Here is a 25313-nt window from a genome sequence, read left to right on the forward strand (position 1 = left end):
TCACATTTTTAAGATGTGAAACCTGATCGTTTATGTGTCAATCATCCCTTTATCACTCAGTGGCTTGCAGCCTCAAGTGGAGACCCACCTATCCATGAAAAGACATCACAGATCAATCACCATATAGAGACCTTTCATAGTGCCTCACATTGTTTGAAACACAGTGCTTTTCAGTAGAAGCAATTCACAAATTTAGCCTTAATATATACACAAACAACTCATTTTTTGACAAAAGGTGGGGAATCACATCACTGAATGATTTCCTCCAGAGCTCCTCAGAGTACAAAGGAGCCGATTCAGTTCCAAAACACCAGAGAAGATGATCAGGAGTGATCATGTCATTCCATAGCAAGATCAGGGCTTTGGCTGGATCACCAACTTTCTCAACTGGAAAATCCCCCAGAGCATTCAGGAATGCATCCATTTCCATTGGTTTCTGGGAGTGGGCCATCCAAACAGGCCCACCACCCTTACTGGGGCGAACTGCCACTGCCCCCCTCTTCCTTTCCTAATATCACTTTGCACCTCTGCTCCCACCACTGCTTCCAGGAAAGAAAGCGCCTCACACGCAACTTCATGAGATGGAAGCAGCCGGTATCCTTGTCTCAGTCCCTTTATTCCCTAAGAGGAGGAGGAAGAGGTGGGAGCCGCAATAACAGCAGCAGAACATCCAGCCAGTGACTACGTAATTCACTGTTATGCTATTGCTACATGTACGTGAGAAAGCGAGCTCAAAAGTGTTCTCTTACTGCGCATTTGTGTCTGTTGGGACACAGGAGTTCCACATTCAGATACCTTCTTCGCTGTATAGCCAAGCAAAATTCCTTGGGCAAATAACGTCATTTTAACTTACACCATTGCATCTAAAGCCCAGCGAACCCTTTATGGCAAACAGAAATATAAGCACCAATAGTCGAGAACAGCTGCTTCAAGTGACCTGCGATTCTCAACGCACCATCTTAGGAGTACAATAAGATAAAATGTGTTGTTGAGCCACCGCATAAACTCTCTATAGGTATTAAGTCTCCTGGTGTTAAAGCTATTATCGTATGTTATACAGAGTTCCAAGGGGGGGCAGGAGGGGTGGGTGGGATATCTCAGTCTCTCTTGTGAGTCACTAAGAATCCGAAGTACAAAGTACATCTTAAGCAAAGCCTTTTGAGATGATGGTTCTAAGGATGGATTTCAGTACTTTATCCACTGTAGTGAAATGCTTTCTGTTGCTGTGGGACTGAATAGGTATTTGCTTTGCCTTTTTTTTTTTTTTTTTTTTACTAAAGAGCTCAGCCTCTTCCTAGGGATATTGAAATTCTTCTTATTCACTCCCCGCATCCACCCCCCCCCCGCCAGTCTAAGCATCTCACATTCACCAGGACTTCTCTGATAAGCTGCCTTCAGCTTCCATAAACTTCAAAGGCAAAGGAAAAATGATTACAGGGAGAGAGAGAGAAAAAGAACTGCACCTTGAGTTCACACTTCAAATGAGAGGGAGAAAATTGATTAAGAATGGGAGATTAGCTTAGTTTTTGATCTGCTCCACATTACAATTAGGCATTTCTTGTTCCCCATGCCTTATTTTATTATTATAACATTTATTCCAATACCAAGGCATAAGTAATTACTGTCCAAATACTATCAGTAAGGAGTTCCCAAATATATTTTTAGATGTGCCCACTTAGGAACCCGGCAGGATTTGTTTTTTAAGGACATCTGAATCTAGTGGCCATGCTCAATTCCATAACATCAGGACTTATCCATGCTTAACTTTTGCCCTGTGCTTTCTAGGAGCAGCTCTGCACTTTAAAGTTCTGTGTCTGAGCGCTTTCTTTGTTTTCCCCACTGCTCTCCCCAGGAAACCCCACTCTTTAAAACTGAATCGGAACAAACAGCAATTCAGGTTTTCCTGAAGTGGCAGATTGCTATTTTCTCCAATTCAGCTGTAAAGAGTGGGTTTTTATGGAAGTCTGGATAAGCCCTTAGTTAAATTTTTATGCAGGCCTTCCTTTTGTTTTTTCTGAAGCGGCTTCTCATCAGCTTGACTGGAGACGGGCGATCTCTCTGACATTCTCAAATGATTTTATAACCCTATTATCATAGCCCTTCAAGAAAAATTAAAAGCCCTGCCTTGCAAGGAAGTTACTCCAACCCATTGAATCACTTTAGTTGTGCTTTCCTGTACCTTTTCCAGACCTGTATGCAGCATTACAAATGTTGCTTCATCATCACGTGGCATTATGAGACAGGCTGTTTCGCTCCCCATCTCCCTTCAAATAATTCCTAACATTGGATTTGCTCCCTCCCCACTATGTATAACAAGTTGGCATTTTCAGGGAGTTGTGCACCATAGTACAAAGACATTTTTCCAGGGCAGTCACAATCCATTCAGAGTTACATATGGGAAGTTAGCCCACAAACACAAAATGTATGCATAGCTTAGCACTTACACTAATTCTCAGTTGCTACTTTATTGCTGTTTGCTTGATTGCCATTTCTCAAGAGTAGACTTTGGTAATCTTTTGTCATATGGAGCCCTGGGCAAGGCCAACATTTAGCGCCCCCAAATGGAGCTTCTCAGTTATGGAGCTTCTCAATTTTTGCTGCCTTGGCTGCATCCCCCCACTTTGAAGAGTTGGTTTGGGGGCCCTTCCCAGCCTGCTTGGGTGTTCAGCATCCTGGAAAATTAGGTGCCATCCACAAACACCGCTACGTCACTGCTCAGCCCTGATACCAGATTCTTTTATGAGTAAGTTAAATTGCACCAGTCTTAATACAGATCCTTAGGCAGTGGAGGCTGGTCTGTCAGGGAAAATGAATCACCAACCTATATCCTTTAGCAAAACATGTAGATGCCATTGCATTAACCTGTCAAAAACCTTTTCCATTTTCAGGATATCTGTATACTAGGGAGATTACCTAAATGAAATCTTTAAATTGTGGAGGATGGAGGTCTACATGGGCTTCCCATTCCTTCCGTTTTCTGTGCATTCAGCATGCAGAGGGCTGAGGAAAGCAAGATTTTATTGAGTCCCAAGGTACTCCTCCAGGAGCACACCACCTGTACTAGGACTGTATCAAGCCCTAAATGGTTTTGATTTTAATTTATGCAAGGCAGCCAAGCAGCATAAAACTGCAACGTGGCCTTCGTGCACAGTTGTTTTCCACCAAAGACCAATTAATCATGCTAATGGTCCCACGCATAATTTCCATGGAAGCAAATTAAGGAATGTGTGATCACTATACCATGGCCTTATCTTGTAACCCGCTCCCACCTTCCCTCCCCAAGTCTTCAGAGGCTTAGCTTAAAAAGATATTTCTGCACTGAGATTTGCTTTTATAAGCAAACATTTTCATCTTATCTTATTGCAAGCTTTTTTCATGTTTCCTCCTCTGTGAATTGGGAATTCGTACATGCCAAAACATATGTTTTTAAATAGCAGTAAGCTTTTCATCTCTTCCCATAACATTAGGGTTGTGCCGTGACCCAGGGCTCAGATCAGTCTGCCCCAGGCAAGGAAGATGATTTCATTTCTGAAGTGGTTCTTGATGTCCCCTACTTCTTCAGAATCCCCATCATCAGGAAAGACCATAAGGCCACCAGCCATTTGCTTTGGTTTAAGGAGGTCCCATTACTGCCCCACATTCTGCCTGCTGCTAAATAGCCCATGTATTGGCAAACCCTTGTAAATTTTTACCCACTTCTGAGATAATACTGCAGAGGTTGAAGCTTTTCAGCTCTGTTTAATCAGTCTGTGGATGTTGCAGGCGCAAGGCTTCCTCTCATGCCCTTCTCAGCATGTGACAGATATATTTTCATTTAGTTTGTGCCGATTACCAGCTGCAGCTGTTGCGGTGCCATGTGCAGAACTCAAAGCCAATTGGCTTTTTCCATGCTACTGCAAGAGTAGTTTCTGGAGAATTAGTAGTGCCATGCTAAAAGCCCACAGAGAGTACTGCATGTGGCATCAGCATGCCCTCAACTAGCTCATCGCATCACACCGTGGCCAAAAATAGGCATGGATTGATTTAAATCTGCAGCTGCCTAGCGCTGAGAAGTTCATGAGATAATAGGCTCTCTGTGGCACATCTACAGAAGCTGTTATAGATTGAAGGTTCTCCCTGTACTTCAGGGAATGCATTTATTTTTTGATAAAATGCTGGAAGTTGGTCAGTGGAATTGTGATGCTCAATGATGCTTGTGAAATCATCCAGTGGCCATTGACACATTTTTTAAAACTCTCTTTGATTTGTACTAGACAGATTTACTGAAGGTATTTTGTCACCAAGCAGGTCTAAGGACCACAATCCTTAGCTAACCTGCATGGAAATTAAGTGCAATTCAATTTGATAGGTGTTTCTTTCAAGGAAGCAATCTTTGGTGGGAAGGAAATGTACAAATCTTCCATCCAGTTAAAGACTTCAATCCAGCCTCAATCTTTGTCAGATCAAGTGGTTCGCTTAGAGCTCTCCATGGTGCTGAAACTACCAGCTTGCCTTTCTTTTTCATGGGACTCGTGTCAAGGTTAGGATATGACAAGACAAGCTAGATCAACATATTAAGTTATGAAACTTGGGCAATTTTACCTAATCATATTGCTATCATCTCTTGTAGCATTCAACCAGTTGTTTGTTTTTAAATTGATTCTCTGTTGAGATTATTGGGAAAGGCGACGGATTGAGAAGAAAAGGTTCACAGAAGTCCATACAAATAGAATGTCAGTAATGTTTCTATAGTGCAATATCACCTGCATTTATTCACAGTGAAGAAAAAGAGCCACATCAATTCCACATTATCAGAATAGCAAGTTTACTTCTGAAACAAAAAATATAATCCATTAGAGCTGTGTTTTTTAAAAGAGATTTTAAGAGTAAAACCACTTAGTTGCTCTTTGAGACCATTTATGAATCCCCTTCACTTTTTCTACATTATTTGCTGCTCTCCCCCCTCTCTTTCCCAGCCTCTGTCCTCTTACCTAGAACCTCAGCCAACTTTGTGATTTCTCCCTGGTTGCCTCATATATAGCAGAAGAGCTGCTTACACGTTTCTTTAGAACTTATGCATTATTGTATTTCAAATGCACATCAGGAATCACCTGTACACCCTGATCCATACAAAACATTCAATACTAGCTAGATAATTAGTGTCTGGAGGTCACTGACTGTGATACGAACATAACGATTTTGCGATACCTTTTCTTCCCACCTGTTGACATATCTGCAGAGCCGAAATGGGTCTGTGATCTTTCTTCATAGCCTCAATTTGTTACCATAATACAGATTGTATCTAGAAAGAGAGAGATATGTACCGGGAGAGATAATAAAAGCCTTCTGCACTGTATGTTTTGTGGGCTTTTAACCAGCCAAAATAGAACAAAGAAGAAGCTGGTTGGAAATTACAGTGCATTTAAAACATTGTTTGCTATACTGACATTTCAGTTGAAATTAAATGTTGCCTGATCAAGAACCATATGGGGGTGGGGTGGCTTTCCTACATTACGACCGTACCAATAATTAAAAGCAAAGGCCATTTAAAATACTGTGCGTTCCCAATCAGGCTCTGAAAAATCATTATTATTTTGAACTAGAATAAGGAAGCATTCTATAGACACAAGCAAGGATCAACCAGCAAGATGATGCTATGTTTTAGAAAAAAGAATTATACTGCAGAATTTATGCTACTAGTATTGTAGCCAACTTAGCTTTGAGAACACTAGTAGGAACTTTGATAAGGCAAGCAGAGAGCCTTGTAAAAGTACAGGGTTTTGTTTTTTGGTATGTAATAGCCCTTTCACATATTTCCTATTCATTCATTCATTCATTCATTCTCTATTTCCCCTTGCATGTAATGCACGAAAAGTACTTCATGAAGCAAATACCGTATTTTTCGCTCTATAAGACACACTTTTCCCCTCCTAAAAAGTAAGAGGAAATGTGTGTGCGTCTTATGGAGCGAATGCAGGCTGCGCAGCTTTCGCTGAAGCCAGGAGAGCAAGAGGGATTGGTGCACACCGATCCCTCTTGCTCTCCTGGCTTTAGGGATAGCCTCCTGAAGCCTCCTGAGCAGAGCGGGAGCGCTCCCGCTGCATTCAGGAGGCTTTGCGTTGCTTTCGCTGAAGCCAGGAGAGCAAGAGGGATTGATCCCTCTTGCTCTCCTGGCTTCGCTTTGCTGGAGAGCCTCTGCGCAGCTTTCCCTCTCTGCGCAGCGCCCCTTCAGCAAAGCGGGAGGAGAAATAGAAGGGGCTTCACTTCTGCTGCTTTGCTGAAGGGGCGCTGAGCAGAGAGGGAAAGCTGTGTTAGGTTCTGTTTCCCACTGAGCAGCTGCATGGAGTCACAGGACTCTGTTTACATTCCAGAGACCTTCCAGTCTCACAGGAAAGGAGACGGGATGTGACGTTAGTGGTTTCCTGTTTCCTTTGTTCCTTTGTTCAGTTGCTCTCTGCTTTCATAGAGAGAGGATGACTTTTCTGTCTCCGTAGCTTAGAAATAAACTCTTTACAATGTAACCCAAACCTCTCGTCTCTTTCCTGTGCTGGAAACTCTGCTGGAGAATGTGCTTTGGAGCCTTATCAAAGGCTCAGGTCATTAAACACATCGGGAGGTAATTCCGAAGACTCGGGGGAAGAAAATGAGCTTTATCAGCTTGGCCGAGCGGAGATCCCGAGAAGCTGCACAGCACCCCTTCAGCCAAGCGGCAGGAGAAATGGTGCCCCTTCCATTTCTCCTCCCACTTTGCTGGAGAGGCGCTATGCAGAGAGAGAGAGAGAGAGAGAGAGAGAGAGAGAGAGAGAACCTTTTTTTTCTTGTTCTCCTCCTCTAGAACTAGGTTCGTCTTATGATCGGGTACATCTTATAGAGTGAAAAATACGGTAGTCAAACTATGGAATTGGCTCCATCAGGAGGCAGTGATGACCACCACCTTGGGTAGCTTTACAAAGAGGATTTAGACAGCTTCATGAAGGATGACGCCATCAATGCCTACTAACTAGGATGGCTGGGTTCTACCTTCCCTGTCTGAAGCCTCTGAATGCCAGCTCCTGTGAATCGCCAGGGGTGAGAGTGCCGCTGTGCCCAGTTGCTGCATTGGGGCTTCCCATTGACACCTGGCTGGCTGGTAGTGTGAGATCAGAATGCTGGACTCAATGGGCCATTGGCCTGATCCAGCAAAGACTTATATTCTAAAGGTCACTTATTTTCTAGTTGGACCATAATTTGTAAAAACTGCCAACTTGTCCCCCCCCCTTAACAGGAAATAGAACTTTTCTCTAGTATTCTTCTCCCAAAGGCAGCTGTAAGTCAGTGTCACCTTCAGTTCTTGCTTTTTTTTAAAAAAAGTTATAATCTGGGTAAGTGGGTAGCAGAACTTAATAGCCGTGGGAGAGACAGTGTCCTGGAAAATGTACTGCAGATTCTAATCCATACATGCAATTACTTTTTGTTCACCTTTTCCTACAAAGTGCAACAGATTTTAATGACTTAAGAAACAAGAACTGAGGGACAATACAAGGCTGATGCTGACACCCCCCCCCCCGAAATACAGTGAAATAATGGTAGTGTTGGATAACTTCATTTTCTAACATCAGAAATCCCCATCTCTCCAACTGCATTCTGTCCTGTAAATGCTACCCTGGGGTTACATTTCTAATTCCTCCTTGCTTTTTTCCATTAAACCTATGCAGATAAAGGAGCTTTCCTGAATGTCACCCAGACTTAAATTTAAACAAATCCTTCTGGAATGTGTTGAGTCATCGGGCCCTAAATTGCTGAAAGTATGCATTTGTTTGCAGAGGACAGGAATATTTACCTTAAAATTAACTATGGCTTTGATTCATGCAGTGCTCAATACCCATCCCTGCCCAGCCAAAATAATAAACAGTGCTGTCAGCTCTTGACGGAAAAATACGGTCCATCAGGGGAAAGAACGATGAAGGCGATATCTGAGTACCCCCCCTCCCAGTCATGTCATCATCCAGCCACAGGTTGTCAGACCTGATAATACAGATTGTTTGCTTGGCTGTGCAAGGTTCCAGTGTATGACCCTTACGTCCAGGATGCAATGTGACCCTCTTCTGCAGTGGCCATTTTTAATCCCAATTCCTCTTACTGAATAGAGGTCATGTGTTAGTTTACGTAATTTCTCCAATGTAACTCTACTGCAGTTTCACAAACTTAAGGAAATCTGTTCCTTCGCCATTGCTTAAAGCAGTTTTGAGCTTCTCTAAACCTTATGACCCAGGACCCCCAGAATGGCAAGAAGTCTCTTATATCTTCACATGTTCCTGGTGAGCTCAGCACTCAGGACTGAGATGTTGTTGTTGTTTAGTCGTGTCCGACTCTTCATGAGCCAGTGGACCAGAGCATGTCAGGCACTCCTGTCTTCCACTGCCTCCCGCAGCTTGGTAAAACTCACGTTGGTGGTTTCAAGAACACTGTCCAACCAACTCGTCCTCTGTCGTCCCCTTCTCCTTGTGCCCTCCATCTTTCCCAACATCAGGGTCTTTTCCAGGGAGTCTTCTCTTCTCATGAGGACTGAGATTACAGTTCATCTAATCTTGGAATCCGCCCTATATCAAGGTTTTACAATATCTCCAGTGGACAGAACCACACACTATGTCCCTGCTAAAACCAGCTTTCCTCCTAAGGTAGTTTCTCTCACTCCTCAGCCCTTCATTCCTCCTTTGGGGAGGTGTTCGCATGACACACCTACACACTGCAGCCCACACACTAGCGTGTCACGGCACACAATTTGGAAAGCTCTGCACTAGCCAAAGCAAAACATGTTTGGAATCTCTCACATGCTAAATTAATTGTGCTCCTTTCCCATATCTGCCCCAGTCCAGCAAGGAAGACCCATATGCAGAAGCAGGCTCCCACTTGTACTGCAGATGAGCATAAAGACAGACATCAGACCACATCTGCCTTGCAATTATAATTCAAGACCAACTGAACTGTTGGGATAAATATTTAAAATGGATGTGTATCTCCATCTGAGCTTGCTCATTGTTGCATAAGACCAATTGCAAATAGCCAGAGCTGGATCAAGCCATAGCATTTAAAATATTTTTTTAGCGCTAAAAAGTGCTAGAATAGTGGTACGGAGAGCTACCAGCTGTGGAATCCATTCTTGCCTTTCTAGGGGCTACAGGTTGCATATTCTAAAGGGACAGCAATATTGGATAAACCCAGGTTAAACCATCAGCCCCTGGAAAGTTCCTTCAGTAATTCCTTTTTGTTACTGTTTTGCCTTTGGTGTTGTGTGTGTGTGTGTGTGTGTAAATAAAATATTGCTTTAGCATTTCAAATTGTAAGGCAACAGGAGTATATTGGCAGAAAGGTAGTATATAATTGTAATAAATGTGTGAATACTGTAGGGGGCATTTCTTGAAACTGGGGGTTTAACGGATTATCTGTTTTTAGTAATATTGTTTGGTTTATTACAAGTCACAGTCTGTTTCATGCACTTCAGATGTAGTCTTTCAAAAGTGTACTTCTGCTGCAGGGATAAATTGGTATGCCGCTGCCTCTGATGCCTGCGATAGGAATCTGTGGCTTATAAATATTTGAAGTAAAATAAATATTTCATTTTCCCAACCCTGGAAAATCTGTATTTCATAACTGGGGGAAAGCAATTATTTCCACAGACGACATATTCATCGCTTTGTGATGTGTGAGATATAGTTATGAGGATATTGTCTGTCATGTGACCTACGTTGCCCCTCTCTCTCACCCTACTATTACTTTGTGGTTTTTAAAACTGTGTTGTTGTTTTTAACACTTTGATGACATATTGTGTGTGACTCCTGCACAAAATGGCTCATGTAGCCTCATCCGTAGGGGGCTAGCTCCCCTCCATCCATTGTATATATCAATATATTGTGTGTGAATGGGATTTGCAGGACTAATGAGCATATAGGCTAAAATATGGTAGCTAACAGCTGATAATATAGATACGGGGGGAGTCACCTGAACTCACACTAGCTTGCAAGGCAAAGCACATAGCTCAGGAGAAGTCATGGAATTATTAACCCTTACCCTGTACTGCAGATTTTCTTTTCTATTCGCTCCTCCTTTCTTTGCTTCCAATATGTGACTCCTCCCTCCATTTAATTTCTTTCCAAAAGGCAAGTATGCTATGCGGGACCTGGTTCACCGGCTTCCAGGAGGTAACAACAGCAACAGTTCAGGAAGCAAGGCCATGTCTGATGATACCGTCACTGCTATTTGTTGCACCTTGCATGAAGTAATCACGAAAAACATGGAGAATGCCAAGGCCTTACGGGACGCAGGAGGAATCGAGAAGCTTGTTGGCATTTCCAAGAGTAAAGGAGACAAGTACGTTTTGCAAATCATCTCGTGCCTATTAGCTATAATTTAATTAGTGCTTGTCTGCACTAATGTTTTCCTGGAGAACTGTCGTTTATCATGTGTTAGTAAGCTTGACAGTTGATGAGGAAAAGGTGGGGGGGGTAGTAGGTGGATAATTTCATATCAAAGCAGCTGACTGTTGTCATCTGAGGCATGTTATTTATCAAGAGTAGCTTATAGTTTAGCCTATATCTGCACTCGCTAGTATTACATGAAGTGATTATAATTGCTAGTATGGGAACAAATTTATTGTTAAGAAAGTACATTCTCAATTAATTGCAGTTGTTGTTGTTTCTCAAGAGCGCATTCCCACCATAGATTATAAAAGAGAAAAGAGGGTTATGCCAGGTACTGGAGTCAGGTACAAATCCCAGAAATGGAAAAGCGTAGGTTATTTTCAAAGGAAATTTGAAAGACCCAAGTCCACCATACCTCTCATAAAGTGCTGACTGAATTTACAATTATCAACTGCTTCCTTGAGATTCCAGTTACTCCTAAGTATGTTTCCTCTTCCCTTTTCTTTCTTTTTTCTTCAACAGGCACTCACCAAAAGTAGTGAAGGCAGCATCTCAGGTCTTAAATAGCATGTGGCAGTACAGAGACCTGAGAAGTCTCTACAAGAAGGTAAGATTTATTTAAATTCTTAAAATTAGTATCTCTTGGGGTGGGTGGGTGGGGTGCGTTTTAGAGCAAAATCAGCAATGAGCCAAATATTGGAAATGTTGGCGTAAATGCAAGTTTCTGCCTACTTTTGCACACCGTGTGTGACTGACAATGCAAGAGGCACCATTTCAAATTTCACTGGGGGGTGTGGGGCAAAACATTTCCAGTAGGGGAAGGATATTTCGCTAAGGTCCGAAGACTGGTTCTCCGATACGTTTGAAGGTCAGTTATATGAGAAGCAGTATATCTTTAAATCATTTATTTCGCTAGCCACAATGGCTGTGTTCAGCCTCTACTTTTAGAGGGGAGATTGCCATTGCATTTGGGTCCTGCTTCTGGGCATCACATTGGCCACTACAGATGGGATTTTAGGTCTGATCTAGTTAGGCTGCCCTTATGGTCCTACATTCTTATGATTCACAATAGCTGCGGGGATGTTATAACCACGGAACTGTCACTCTTGTAGAAAAGAGAGGTCAAGGAGGAAAGAGCCTTTGCTGTCCCTGCCTAGTGCACAGGCCCATTTAATAAATAAGTACCATACAGTCAGGGACTGAGCAATGAATAGCTCAGTCAGTAGAGCATGAGACTCTTAAGGTCGTGGGTCCACATTCGGCAAAAGATTCAAACATTGCAAGAGGTTGGAGTAGATGGGACCCCCCCCCCTTTCAGGGTCCCTTCCAACTCTACAATTCTGTGATTCTGTTGTCAGTCTGTACAACCAGTGAGTTGGCCAGGTGTGGGCACTCCTGAGAGACAAATATCATATTTTTCGCTCCATAAGACACACTTTTTTCCTCCTAAAAAGTAAGGGGAAATGTCTGTGCATCTTATGGAGCGAATGCACTGGGCGGCAGAGGGATCCCTCGGCTACCACTGCAGTCGTGAGCTGAGGGATGCCTCTGCAGCCGGAGCCATGACTCCCGTCCCTCGCTTGCTGTGAAGCCATCAGAGCAAGAGGCGCTGCGCTGCTATCACTCTTGCTGTGCTGACTTCACAGCGAAGCAGGATGAGGGACAGACGGGAGCAAGCAAAGCGAGAGCTGCTTACATGGCTTCTGTCCCGCTTTGCACAGCTCTCACTTTGCTTGGCCATCCCTCCTCCCGCCTCGCTGTAAAGAAAGCAAAGCACCTGTCCCAGTGTCTCCTCCTCCTCTTCTTGCTCCGGCATCACTGCGCTTTACAATGAGGTGGAAGGAGGGATGGGCAAGCAAAGTGAGAGCCACGCAAAGCGGGAGAGAAGCTATGTAAGCGGCTCTTGCTTTGCTTGCTTTAAAACAATAAAAGTGAGAGCCGCTTACATGCTCTGCGCAGAATATTTTTTTTCTAGCTTTCCCCCTCTAAAAACTAGGTGCGTCTTATGGCCAGGTGCGTCTTATGGAGCGAAAAATACGGTGCATATTATTGTCCTAAGTGGCTTAGAACTCATATATTTGCTCGGAATAAATTCATAAAGCACATGCTACATGGATAGAAACTTTTCAGGCAGTCCAATCAGAAGCAGCAGCAAGCCATTTTGGGGGAGGCATCATCCATTAGCAACTTCTAACAGTTTTAAGTGCTATGCTCCTTTACATATTTGCCTACAGGCATTTCTTTAAGACCATTCAGAAGTGGAGGAGGGACTCCTGTAGGACCCTCTTTTGTCTGCCACCCCCGTTTCCAGGGTGGGGGGGCAAGCTATGAAAATGTCGCCACTCACTGTTTTGCCGGCAGGCTGTTTTTAGAGCCTCAGATTGGCTCAGAAAATGGTAAGAATTGTTTACAGGGCTTTTTCTTAATAGTTCAATTTCTTACCAAGTCCATCCGAGGTGAGTGGGGCCAAGCATTCTTCCCATCTCTAAATAAGACCAAGCAGTTGTCTAATAATCTGCACAAGAAAGTAATGCTTTTCTTTAATAAAATGTGTGTTGCGCTAGTAGTGTTGGTAAACAAAAGGGATTTTGAAAACAGTTATCCACAGCTTGAAAGGATTACTTTTGCACTTGAAGAGAAGAGGGGCTTTGCTTCTATTCTATATTAGCACATTTATAAGATGCTGAACTGTAATGCGAGATTGCCTGGTTTCATGAATATGCACTATTAGAAGGGCATAAACAAACAACGAGTTTCCTTAAAAGATCTTTAACACAAAAGTAACATAATCAGTACAATATTTTCTCCAGTGTACATGTATATATACTGGAGAGGAAGCTCACCCTCTGTGTTTACTAATGCCCTCCATTCTCCCAAGGCAAGATTGGATTAAGCTAGGAACAAAGAGGCCAATACTACCAGAGATGAGAAAACGATGCAAGGGGAATAATAGTGGCACAATGATACCAGTTTTTTTTATAAAAAAAACAGGTATCCTACCAGTCAAAAGAAAACTTTGAAGGCAGCTAATAGCGCAGACGCGGGTGGCACTGTGGGTTAAACCACAGAGCCTAGGGCTTGCTGATCAGAAGGTTAGCGGTTCGAATCCCTGCGACGGGGTGAGCTCCCGTTGCTCAGTCCCTGCTCCGGCCAATCTAGCAGTTCGAAAGCACATCAAAGTGCAAGTAGATAAATAGGTACCGCTCCGGCGGGAAGGTAGACAGTGTTTCAGTCCACTGCTCTGGTTCGTCAGAAGCAGCTTAGTCATGCTGGCCACATGACCCGGAAGCTGTACACCAGCTCCCTCGGCCAGTAAAGCGAGATGAGCGCCGCAACCCCAGAGTCGGCCACGACTGGACCTAATGGTCACGGGTCCCTTTACCTTTACCTTTATACCTGACTACTCAGAAGTAAGTTCCATTGAGTTCAGTGGGAATTACTCCCATGTAAGTGGGTATAGGATTGCAGCCCAAGTGGCCAAAATTATTTATGCAAGCCAGGGAAATGAGCAGCAGAATTGCAGGCAAGTTCAGACTCCGTATAAAAAAGTGCAAATTTACCGGTTTGCTTATTAACACAATTGCAGCTTCACATGTTTTGGGGTTCATGGTAGAAACCTTAACGAAAACTCACTGTGTTATAGCAGCAGGAGGAGGAGAGAAGGCAGTGTCAGAAGTTAAAACGAAAGGGGTTGAAAATAAAACCACAATCTGGTGCTGATGCATACATTCATTGTAGAATGAATATATTGGTCATCCTGTGTTTTTTAAAAAAGGATACCTTACCTAAGCGGGAAAAGGCAGCTAAAACAGTCAAGAGGTGAAGCATTCTTGTTAGGAAAAATAACATTTCTAACTAAGAGAGAATATGATAGAGGCTTTTCAAATTATAAATGGCATGGGGAGAATGAAGAGAGGGAAATAAGTGCTCTTCCGTAACACAGGTTCATTGAACAAAACAAATAGGTAGTACGTTCAGCATAAACTCAAGAAATTATTTCTTCAGACAATGCATAATTACCTACCAGAATATGTGGTGACTTTTAAAAAGGGTTGGGAATGTAATGGACTTATGTACCACTATTGGCCTAGATAGCTAAAAGAAAACTCTATGCTCAGGGACGGGACAGCTCCAATTGTAAGGTGCTGGGGAGAAGCAGGGGATGGCTCCAAATTTAGGCTTTAGTCCTATACCCACTGATCAGAAGGCTGTGTGTTCATATCACACCAGGGTCAGGATTCTGACTTTGGGACACGGGTGGCGCTGGGGGTTAAACCACAGAGCCTAGGACTTGCCGATCAGAAGGTCGGCGGTTTGAATCCCCGCGACGGGGTGAGCTCCCGTTGCTCGGTCCCTGCTCATGCCAACCTAGCATTTTGAAAGCATGCCAGTACAAATAGATAAAGAGGTACCGCTCTGGCGGGAAGGTAAACGGTGTTTCCATGCACTGCTCTGGTTTGCCAGAAGCGGCTTAGTCATGCTGGCCACATGACCCGGAAGCTGTACGCCGGCTCCCTCGGCCAATAAAGTGAGATGAGCGCCGCAACCCCAGAGTCGGCCATGACTAGATCTAATGGTCAGGGGTCCCTTTACCTTACCTATACCCACCTGGGAGTAAGCCCCATTGAACACTGTGGGACTTCCTTCTGAGTAGGCATGCACAGGATTGCTCTGCAAGTTTAACCCAGCAGGTCAGTTGTTCCTGGAAGCGACAGAGTGTGTTCCCTTTACATTGGAATACTACCTTTGTTTCAAGTTGATCCCTATATTGTTAAGAGTTCATTAAATAAGAATGAATAAATTCCTGCCTTCCAGAGTGAGAATGAAGCAGGGGTTGTTTCCAAGGGTTATGCCTGGTATCTTCAGATGTGGATGGGTGGTTGGGGCAGGGTAGTGACCTTAGCATACCTCTGTGGGGATTGGACATAATTTGGACTGTAAGGCTGGATGAATACCATTTATTCATGTGGGGCATATCATTAATTGTCATCAGCTCTGACCAAGTTAGAGATGTTTTAGTAGTTTCTTTTTTTAAAAAAGGGTATGTACTGAATATTTTCTAATTTGAACATTCACTTCAAAAGTAGCACATTTTATTATTTATTATTTATGTGATGCTGTTGAATACTGAAAAATTACCTTGCCAAACATTCATCTGATTTTTAAGTTGCTCGATGCTCTTTTGTTCCCCTGGCTTCTGCTTCTCTGCACAATTTTCTTCTCATTACCCACCTCCCTCACTGTGCTTGGCCTTATTTGCCCCTCACGCTGCAATCCTTTCAGCTCAGAGGTAATGCACTCTCTCAACAGGCCCTACCTGCTAATAGGTGGGCAGCCACATTCTGAACCAGTTCAAGTTTCCAAACAACCTTCAAAAGCTATGTCCTGTGGAATATTTTGCAGAAATTCAGCCTGGACATTACCGTGGCGTTCATTAGTGGCAAGGTCATCATTCTCCAGGAGCAGCCATGGCTAGCTTTCCAAGCTAAGTTGGGGGAAAGCATTCCTAACTGACTCCCTTTTGGGATTTAAGGAGCACAGCTGGGTATAGGAGCAACCCAAGAATGTTCAGCCGATCCAGGGATCAGTGCTCACTTGTTTAGAACAGTATAGCCACCAACTGTGTCAATCAGACCTTCTCACCAACAGCATCTCTCTCTAGTCTGGACTGGTCTTAAGTTTATTCATCCTAATCAAGCCCATTACTAACCCCAGAACCGTGGTTGCCTCACCTAGTTCCACTGAAAAGTAGGGATAGAATTGCATCATTCACACACCATGGATATTTTACCTCAGGTATCATCTCGGTTGTTTCCCACAGGTTTTTAAATCACACTTGCAGCATAGCGTGTGAAGTCTTTCACCTATGTACAGTGGTGCCTCGCAAGACGAAATTAACTCGTTCCGCAAGTTTTTTCTTCTTGCAAGTTTTTCGTCTTGCGAAGCACGGTTTCCCATAGGAATGCATTGAAAATCAATCAATGTGTTCCTATGGAGTCCGGGGACAGAGGGGACCTGTTTTAAAGCAAGGGAAGGGGCAGCGGGGAGAATTGCTTCTCCCCGTTGCCGCCCCTTGGTTCAAAAGGGGTCCGGGGTGCGGGGGCAAGCTTCGTTTTGTGAAGCAAGCCCATAGGGAAATTCGTCTTGCGAAGCAACTCGAAAACGAAAAAACCTTTTGTCTTGCGAGTTTTTCGTCTCGCGAGGCGTTCGTCTTGCGGGGCACCACTGTACTTCATCAGTGGGCACATTTACAATATTACCCATGAGATGTCTGGCTAATAAGTTACTTCTGTGGTATGGCAGTCATGTTCATTGAAGAACTACAAGGGAAGAAAGCTTTGCATGTAGTTCTTGTGGAGCAGGAGCAGAGACGGCAGCAATCCAATTTTAGGCCTAGAAAGAACTATTTTATTCCTATGATAAAAGACTAATATTCCTTAGGCATATATTGTTTGGATTGTGCACCTTGGAATATATAGTGTTTTAGAGTAGGCTGCACTGAATTTTTTTTCTGCCATCTGCAGCAATGGGATCTATTTCTGTTTGTAATTTAAAAGTGTTATAATTGTGCAAAAAAAAATGTGGCCTAGATCCCATATTTCTATATCACTGTAAAAAAAAATCTCATTGAAATAAATGATTGATTGACTGACTGATTGATTTATGGCAGCGGGTGGCCCCAGACTTCAGAGTGGCTGAGGACAGAGGATTTTCACCTACCAATCATTCTGAGTCATGGCACGCTCAGCAAACCCTCTCCCAGAATCAAGAAACCAGAATCTATTCCCAAACCCAGGTATTCTGGCTGTCAGCTGACCAGTCTTGAATTGTGATTTTTTTTTATTTAAGTACTTATTTATTTACTTATTTATTCTAAAATTTAAATGCCACCAACAATGCCTCACATAGTGTCTAACAAATAAATTATTAACACAATTAAAACGTTAAATGATGTTGAATGCATACCTAGATTTGCATCTGAAAGAGCACTGAAGAGTTTATTTAAATATTAGTATGAACCTGAGTGCAAATGCAGAAAGCATTGTGTAGAATATTTTTTAACATCATTTGCAACACTGGCCAATTTTTTTTCACCTCCTGCATGTGGGCAGTGGCATTTTCCACTCTCATGCTATTGTTTACTGACAGTGAGGCAATTGTAACTATAAAGGAAGACAGTACAAAAAGAGGGTGGGATAGATCCTTTTTCTAAGAAATCCATCCATGTTATTTGTGTATATCTGTATTCTGAAATTTCCTCATAACTCAGTGCTTTGTTAGTTAGCAGAGAAAATTCTTTTAGTCAAGCATTTTGTTTTGTGAACTAGAATTTTTCTCCCTTTTGATAATATGGTATGAGTAGAAAGTTTACTTGTCTAATTTGATCCTCGAGACATGCAATAAAGACTAAAACACAGGACAGAGTTATAAATAGTGACTTACATGCCAAGGCCCCATGAACCGCAGTTCCCCAGTGCTTAATAAACACACTGGCACAAGTATTTAGGTTTATGAGCTCAAATAGGCCACAACTTTATTGGTTACAGATGTGAGCGGTTTGGCTTAGGCATTGGGTGAAGTCAACTCCCACCCGTCTGCAGGGAGTCCATCTAAGGTTAAACCACCAATAGGGGGAGCCCTATTGCTTACATCAAATAGTGGCACCCCAAGGGGGTCCCCATTGAGGTTGTGGCATGGCCCCAGCCCACGTCCAGACAGATAGGATTCACACACACCCCAATACCTTTAACAGGATACCCTTAATGAAGAAAGGCAGGCGAAAGCTATAACCTCCCCTCCAAAGGCTTACCCAATGCCTAATCTCACAAAGTTGTGACGATAGCTACAAGGTAGGTGAAAACCAAATGACTGGCGCCCATTTGCCAAGTGGAAAAAATTTATACCCAGCCCCAACAATATGGCAGCCAACAATTGTCCATAGCAAGATTGTGTCAGAGCAAAGCATGAAGAGAGAGTGGGTGGGTTGGGAGATCCGGCGAAAGGGTGAGAGAGGAGGGCCCCCTGGCCGTGGCGTGGTTAAATTTCCATGGCCACGCCCCTATCAATGCTGATTGGCTGGTGGGGCCACAGTGGGTGGCCCCACCCAGTGCCAGTCACACGGCCAGGATGGCACGAGGGGGGCGTCGACTTCACACACCCCATGCTGGATCACTGCAGGCCCCTTGGGTGCCCAGTCGCAACACTGCCCACCGAAAAAGGCGAGTGGACATACACTATTAGCAGTGATGTGCCAAATAGAACAGGAAGTGTACTCCCTTGTCTCTCAAGACAGACGGGTTATTATTATTATTATTATTATTTACTTATACCCCGCTCATCTGGCCTGGTGTCCCCAGTCACTCTGGGCGGTTCCCAACAGAATATTAAAAACACCATAAAACATCACACATTAAAAACTTCCCTAAACAGGGCTGCCTTCAGATGCCTTCTCAGAGTCAGAGAGTTGTTTATTTCCTTGACATCTGATGGCAGGGCGTTCCACAGGGCGGGCGCCACCACCGAGAAGGCCCTCTACAGGATGCCAACAACTGTAGTATTTGTCACCTCAGGTCCTCTTGTCTTCTTCAAGCATTCAGTTAGAATGCATGGCAGCGTGGTTGGCTCCCTCCATGACCCATTCCCTGGGCAACATGTGATCAGGACTAGTCTGAAAGGAGCTTACTTATACATAGATATTTACAAAAGGGAAGACCCTGGTCAGTTTTGAGGAACCTGCTCATCCCTGATCATTGTCTGTTCTGGGCACTGGAACACTTCAGTGTCAGGCAAGTGGCCAGATTTCAAAAGTAGACCATGGCTACTCTCTTTGAGTTGCTCAACCAAGAGTCAAACCTAATGCCAGCCCGTATTTAGCTCTGGTCTGGCTGATGTGACACAGTACTCCACTTTGGCTATTAGCTTCAATGCAGGTGGAAGGGACACATTTTACAATGCAGCAAAGATCCAACTAGCAGCCAGAGAGCTGCCATAGGACTGCAAGGAATAAGGGGCCAGATCCTGCTCCCAGAGTCCCTGGTTAGAGTCTCCTAGCATCTTACAGAAAAGCTGCAGGTACTTTTTTTTATGTAGCTGGCCTTTGCAAATAACAACACACACAATATTAAAGAAAAGTAAAACCACTGGGTTTCCTCCCAAAAAAACTAAATTCTCTTGCTTCCAGTTAGTCCTGCTAATTAGTACTTTGTTTTTAATAGAAGTTGCAAGTCTGATTTATTTTATTCATTATGAGACACATTCAGCCCTCACCAAAGAATGCTTCCATTGATTTGGCTGTAATGAGAACAGCTCTCAGTGGTTTTGTGTTAAATTATCAGATGTAAAGTCTACATCACAGTGTACATAATGTATTCAGAATGGAACAATGCCATAAGTGCACTATGAACACTTTTTCTGCTGCAGCAAAGATATATATTTTTCAGTAAAAAGAGCATTCATTGTGTATTGATATGCCTTTTAAATTTTTAGAGATATGAACCCTATATTTCTATCGTCATTTCACGATAGTTAATTATTTTCTTTGTTTGCTAGGGCTATATTGTAATATAGCAATTTTAATCATCTTGTATCATAACTCGGCAGGGGAGAAGTATGTAGTTAGCCTGGTTTCATCTTCAGCATCCTGTTCTTGTAAATCAGCCTCTGCAATGGTGACACCAACATTAAGCAGAACAGACCCTGATTTGTCTCTAAACATACAGCTCAGTAGGCAGAATATCACAAAGCTTGCAATGCAAATAACTGGTTGAAACCAATATATTCAGAATAGCAAGTGTGAGTGACTACACGAATACCAACTCTGCGTGACTGCACATTTGAAAAGTGTATCTAGAAATTGATAACCTCAGTTTTTGCAGAGGGTGCTTTCTTGGGGCAGAGGTCGATTTAGGGGAGAGCAACCGGTTTGCCCACGCTGGACTCCAAGCCAAGAGGCCGTTGCAGGGAACACTACAACAGTGACTTTGAGTGAGAGGCGAGGGGGCCTGAATTTTGGCGTCACACAGGGTGCCATTGAAATTCAAAAGCTGCAACTTGGTCACTGTTTGGGATCCCTTTAAAAAAATGCTCCACAGTGGATAACATAAGGGAAATATTCTGTAGGTTTCCATTCTGAAAATCCAATTCACTCAGACCATGTTAGCCTAAATCTCAGTCCTTCAGTTTAACTAGATTATGATTTAGGCTAATCATCTCTCTAAAATTTTCTATCTGAACGTTAAAACATAGGATAAGCAATTACTCGTTTGTCTTTCCAAGTGGTATTTCTGCCAGCCTCCTTGAATCTTTTATTCTGGATGACAACACTACAAAAGAATCTTTAAAACTGATACACTATACTGTCACTTTTTGAACATTTATCACAACGTAAAAGATTTACAGTGCAAAACTGGAGACTTCCTTTTGTGCCTTCTGTGTGCCATTTATTGGACTAAAGCTGGTTTCACCTGCACCAGGGGAATTAAAAAGTCATGCCATACTGTGGGTGGCCAACCCTGTAGGGTGACTGCCCTAGTTTCACTGAGAGTGAAAACTTGGGGCCCAAATAGAGTGAGCTGTATATGCCACAGAGTTAAACTTACAGAGTCCCATCTACCTTCCCAACACTGTACGGCTGCCTAACTAGGTTGCGGCAGTGTTGAGAAAGGAGCTGCATATATAGTAAAGATCAGCACACTAGGGTGTCATTTAATTAGGCTTGTCACTTATGAAAGACCATGTGAATTGCATTATCTATGGGCAGCTTCATCGCTTAATAATGGCACCATTTACTTACATATGCCATTGAGCTGTCACAGGTGAAACATCAGAAGCAGGATTTTCATACCCTCACTGTGACACAGTGCTTTCCAGTGGAGTTGGGTCACACATTAAGTTGCGAGTCATCGGGTGCTGGGTGACGAGGAAGTGATGCTCATACTGTCGTGAATTAGCCCGGTGTCTTGCTTTCACATACCAATTTAGTATGGGTGCCCTTAAAAACAGAATAGGTTCTCATTGTGATTATGGGTAGAATCCACAAAAGGCTACTGGCATACAGATCTCATTGAAGTCCTTTTCCTGGAGGCAGGTTTTGCGGATTGTCCCAAATGTGAGTCAACACACAAATGATGGCAGTATAAAGGAGTGGGTGATCTGGCCTAGTGACATTTCTATCTGCTTTGAATGCAAAATCACTAATCAAAGGCTCTTTCACAAACAAACTCCGGAAAATTCAAGCCTAATAATTATGTCTATTTATTTTTCTTATCTTAACATAGCATAGCATATTATCTTCAGAATGAACATTTAAATAAGTAAGGTAAATCTAAGCTACAAGTGTGTTTTAAGGCTGCTTTTTAAAAAACAACAACTACCAAAAATTGTATTATTTAAAGACCTCCAGATGTAGTGAACATTTTCTAATTCACTTGCATAATCTCCGGTGGCTTCTATACATTTCTGAAAGCTACATCATTTATTCTGCCTGCTTACATGCAGATTTAGGACCACAACAAATTTCAGGGAGCTTTTCACAGCTTTAGTTATTAAAAGGTCCTATCTTTGCAGACAGTAGTGTAGCTTTTGATCTTTCTGTACAGAAAGACAGACAATTCTCTGTACAGCACAGCACCTCAGTCTGAGTAATTGACTGACATCCTTGCTTTTGAAGTTCGTTATTTAACTAAGTCTCAAAACTTGCTCCAGGCAAGAGAGAGAGAGAGTCAGAGGTTTCTGAAGGGCTTGTGTAGGTCAAGGCTGCTCTAACTTTCTAGTCCATTCAGAAGTACAATGCCTTTGGAGAAGATTTCTAATGTTTTTCAGCCAGTACCTTAAAATTACGATGATTCCTTCATAGCCCACCAGCTCAAACCTTTCCAAAGGATTCACAGTACAAATAACATCTTGCACCACAATGCTTCCCCCTCTGGGCAAATGGTGAATTTTGTATGGTCTACACTGACTCACAGTACTTCTCCAAGGTTTCAGCCAGGAGTCTTTCCCAGGAGTTGGAAAGCCAGGAGATGCAGAGGGCTAGCTTGTGGCTCACCCCTTTGTATCTCACGAAAATGGGTCACACAAGTGAATCCTCAATATGCCCTTATGCCCCGACCCTTGTAAAAGCTTTTGCATGTAATGGACCTGTGAGCCAGCCCCAGGTACAAAAGCAAAACTGCTGCCAGAGCCCCTTAGCTGGCACAAGGCTGTGCCCACAGTAGGAGCAGAGGAGATATCTTGTATTGCCATTCAAGTCGTACTCTTAAGCTCAGAGACGTGAAGTTGCATTGCTGTCATGATATCATTTCCAGCTCCCTTTGCTGATATTCCCCTACCACGGTACAATAAAGCCAGGCATAATGCCTAGTTATTTCCTGCTCTTAAGGGAAATTAAACAAAGTGACCAGTGCATATAGCTGGAGAACATGAATTCTGCCAGAACCATCTGAGTGAGTCAATGATAAGCTGCTAGTTTCAGTTCTTTCATATTCAGTGTAATCTAGTTACACACTTGTTCAAGAAATAGCTCTGGGAATAATGGCTTATTGGTTTTCTTGCTCACAATTTGGGGCTGGGGGGGGGGGAGCCGGCTGCTGTTACCTGAATACAGATATAGAAGATTTTTGTGATCCTGTTTTTATGGCTGCTGCTTTAGTTCATTTAAGCAGAGGTGAATCAACTAAAATTTTAATCACAGATTAAACTTGTGCCCTTGAATTAAACAGTGGGGAGGTGGACTTGCACACACCTGAGCAGGCTACACGAAAACACACGCTCTCTCTTTTTTGTGTACCAAGATTAATAATAAAAAGGGCTTTCCTTCCAAAAATGAGTGATAATCAGATTAATAAACAAAGGCTATCTTACACTTAACAGAAATGGGACTTTGTTCTCTAGATACTCAAAATATGCGCCTGTGCCATTGGATAACATGCACACTTATTAAACTTGCATTAACTCACCCTCTAGCTTTAATTTAGTTAATTGGTTAATCAACTAAAACATATCTAACTAGCTGACAGCCCTGCTTTGTTCCCTCTGACGTAGAATAGAATTTAAATTTTATTAGGCGCATCTGTGACAGTTGCTATACAGTGTGGTGTAGTGGTTAAGAGCGGTAGTCTCGTAATCTGGGGAACCGGGTTCGCGTCTCCACTCCTCCACATGCAGCTGCTGGGTGACCTTGGGCCAGTCACACTTATTTGAAGTCTCTCAGCCCCACTCACCTCACAGAGTGTTTGTTGTGGGGGAGGAAGGGAAAGGAGAATGTTAGCCGCTTTGAGACTCCTGAAGGGGAGTGAAAGGCGGGATATCAAATCCAAACTCTTCTTCTTCTATACCATTAAATGAAATCCTTTCACTACTTGCTCAGAATGCCATGTGTACACTTGAAAGGTCAAGGTGCCCTCAATTCCTCTGTGGAAAATGACATAGGGGTTGCAGAAGGATGTTGGAGTCTGTGAAAACCCTTCTTCCTCCAGCTGGAGCCTCTGCTAGATCAAAGTTCCTAGAAAAAGAGCCCTTCTGTTCTCAGTAGGTCAATCTTTACTCCAACCCTGGTCATCTCTATATGCGATAAGCTGCTCTCAGTCTATGCCTAATATTCATAGCTTCCATACATAGCATAATCCCACATTTGGAACCTTGAAAAAGAACTGGAACAAGTTCACTTAGCTGCAACACATTATTATTATTATTATTATTATTATTATTATTATTATTATTATTATCACAGTCTTTACATTCCTCCAGTGTCTATATTTCCTCTCTTGTTCATAGTTCTAAACTCCTCAAAGAGATTGTACTTCCCTAGTGCTTTTCTTGTGCAAGGTGCATTATAATCATTTTCTTGTCCTTCTATGAGATATTTCCCTTCTTCTCCCATTTTATCGATGGGGAACAAAGTGATACAGGCTTTCTCAGGACCACCTAAGGATATGATAACTGAAAGTTATTTTTTGGGATAGATTTCATTCCTTTGGAGCCTGTAAAAATACGTTGCATCATACCACCATAAGCTGACCAGAAAGTGATGGAAGTATAATTTGCTCTCAGCACGCTGCCTCTCTCAAATCTCTCTCAAGATCTCTCTCAAATGCTGCGGCTAGCCATAATTTCATATTTACACCTATCTAGAATTAGTAGCTACAATGCTAAATCTTGAACACTACCTGTGAAGAGGAAAGTTTATGACGTTCCAGTACTCAAGTCAACACATTGTGTTACATCCTGGACAGTCCATCACTGAGGTTATCATTGAGGTGACTGTGGCTACCTTGAGGTTACTGTTCCCTGTATCCATGGGAAGCTCAGTTACAGCCTTTCCTCCTCCTCTCTGGGTCTGTTGCCCATGAGATTAAGCACAGAAATACCAGATCCATATGATTATAACTTGAATTCAGGCTGTTTTCCACAGACACTAAAGCATTTTACTACACAACGGAAGTCTTGGATGGAGTCACTTTAGTTTTATAGTTCTAGTTCAACTTGGATTGTGTGGGTCAATGGCAGGGGATGGTGTACGGTCATGTGTTTGGGCAGGAAGAAGTGAGGTATAATTGTATCCTTTTTCAATGCTTGTTTGTTTTATTTCTCTTGCCTTGATTAAAGCCTTCCTCCACCTATTAGCGTTATCTAGGTTAGACCTGCTTGTGCATGTTCATTGCTTCAATCTCTCCTTTGTGGTGCCATGTAGGGAAAGAAGGAAAGGGGCAGTCACTAGGTGTGGTTATATCTCAGGTACATCTACATCTAAAATATATTTTTTTAACCACAAAAATGCTCTTTTTTGCCATTTAACCTTCAGTATATCCAAGAAAAAGCCTTTGACATTAGCAGTGAACCCTCCCACTCTGAAATCTCGTATACCTTCCTCAAAACCTGAAGTAACCCCATTTTCATAACATCCCAACAGCTTCTAGTCACGGTATACTTTGCTGAAAC

The 25313-nt window shown here is 42.9% G+C and overlaps 1 protein-coding gene and 1 long non-coding RNA gene across 11 annotated transcripts in view; one reads left to right on the forward strand and one right to left on the reverse strand.

Moving 5' to 3' along the window:
- The window catches only part of CTNND2 (catenin delta 2), a 529021-nt gene that overhangs the window by 475843 nt on the left and 27865 nt on the right, over positions 1-25313 (forward strand). For 5 of the 7 annotated variants that reach the window (XM_082234188.1, XM_082234190.1, XM_082234189.1 and 2 more), the window contains 3 exons: positions 10116-10326; positions 10899-10983; positions 17047-17172. In XM_082234188.1, the coding sequence (XP_082090314.1) occupies positions 10116-10326; positions 10899-10983; positions 17047-17172 (422 nt within the window). The remainder of the gene's footprint in view (positions 1-10115; positions 10327-10898; positions 10984-17046; positions 17173-25313) is intronic. The other 2 variants (XM_082234191.1, XM_082234193.1) reach the window with 1 other exon arrangement.
- LOC309538846 overlaps positions 1-25313 on the reverse strand; it is a 103073-nt gene that overhangs the window by 27380 nt on the left and 50380 nt on the right. For 3 of the 4 annotated variants that reach the window (XR_014222385.1, XR_014222386.1, XR_014222387.1), the window contains exon 6: positions 21169-21366. This is a non-coding gene — a long non-coding RNA (uncharacterized lncRNA). Of the gene's footprint in view, positions 1-21168; positions 21367-23710; positions 23878-25313 lie in introns of all 4 variants that reach the window. The other variant, XR_014222384.1, reaches the window with a different exon arrangement.

This window comes from Podarcis vaucheri (assembly GCF_965113315.1).
Source record: "Podarcis vaucheri genome assembly, chromosome: 8".
NCBI classification, from domain to species: Eukaryota; Metazoa; Chordata; class Lepidosauria; order Squamata; family Lacertidae; genus Podarcis; species Podarcis vaucheri.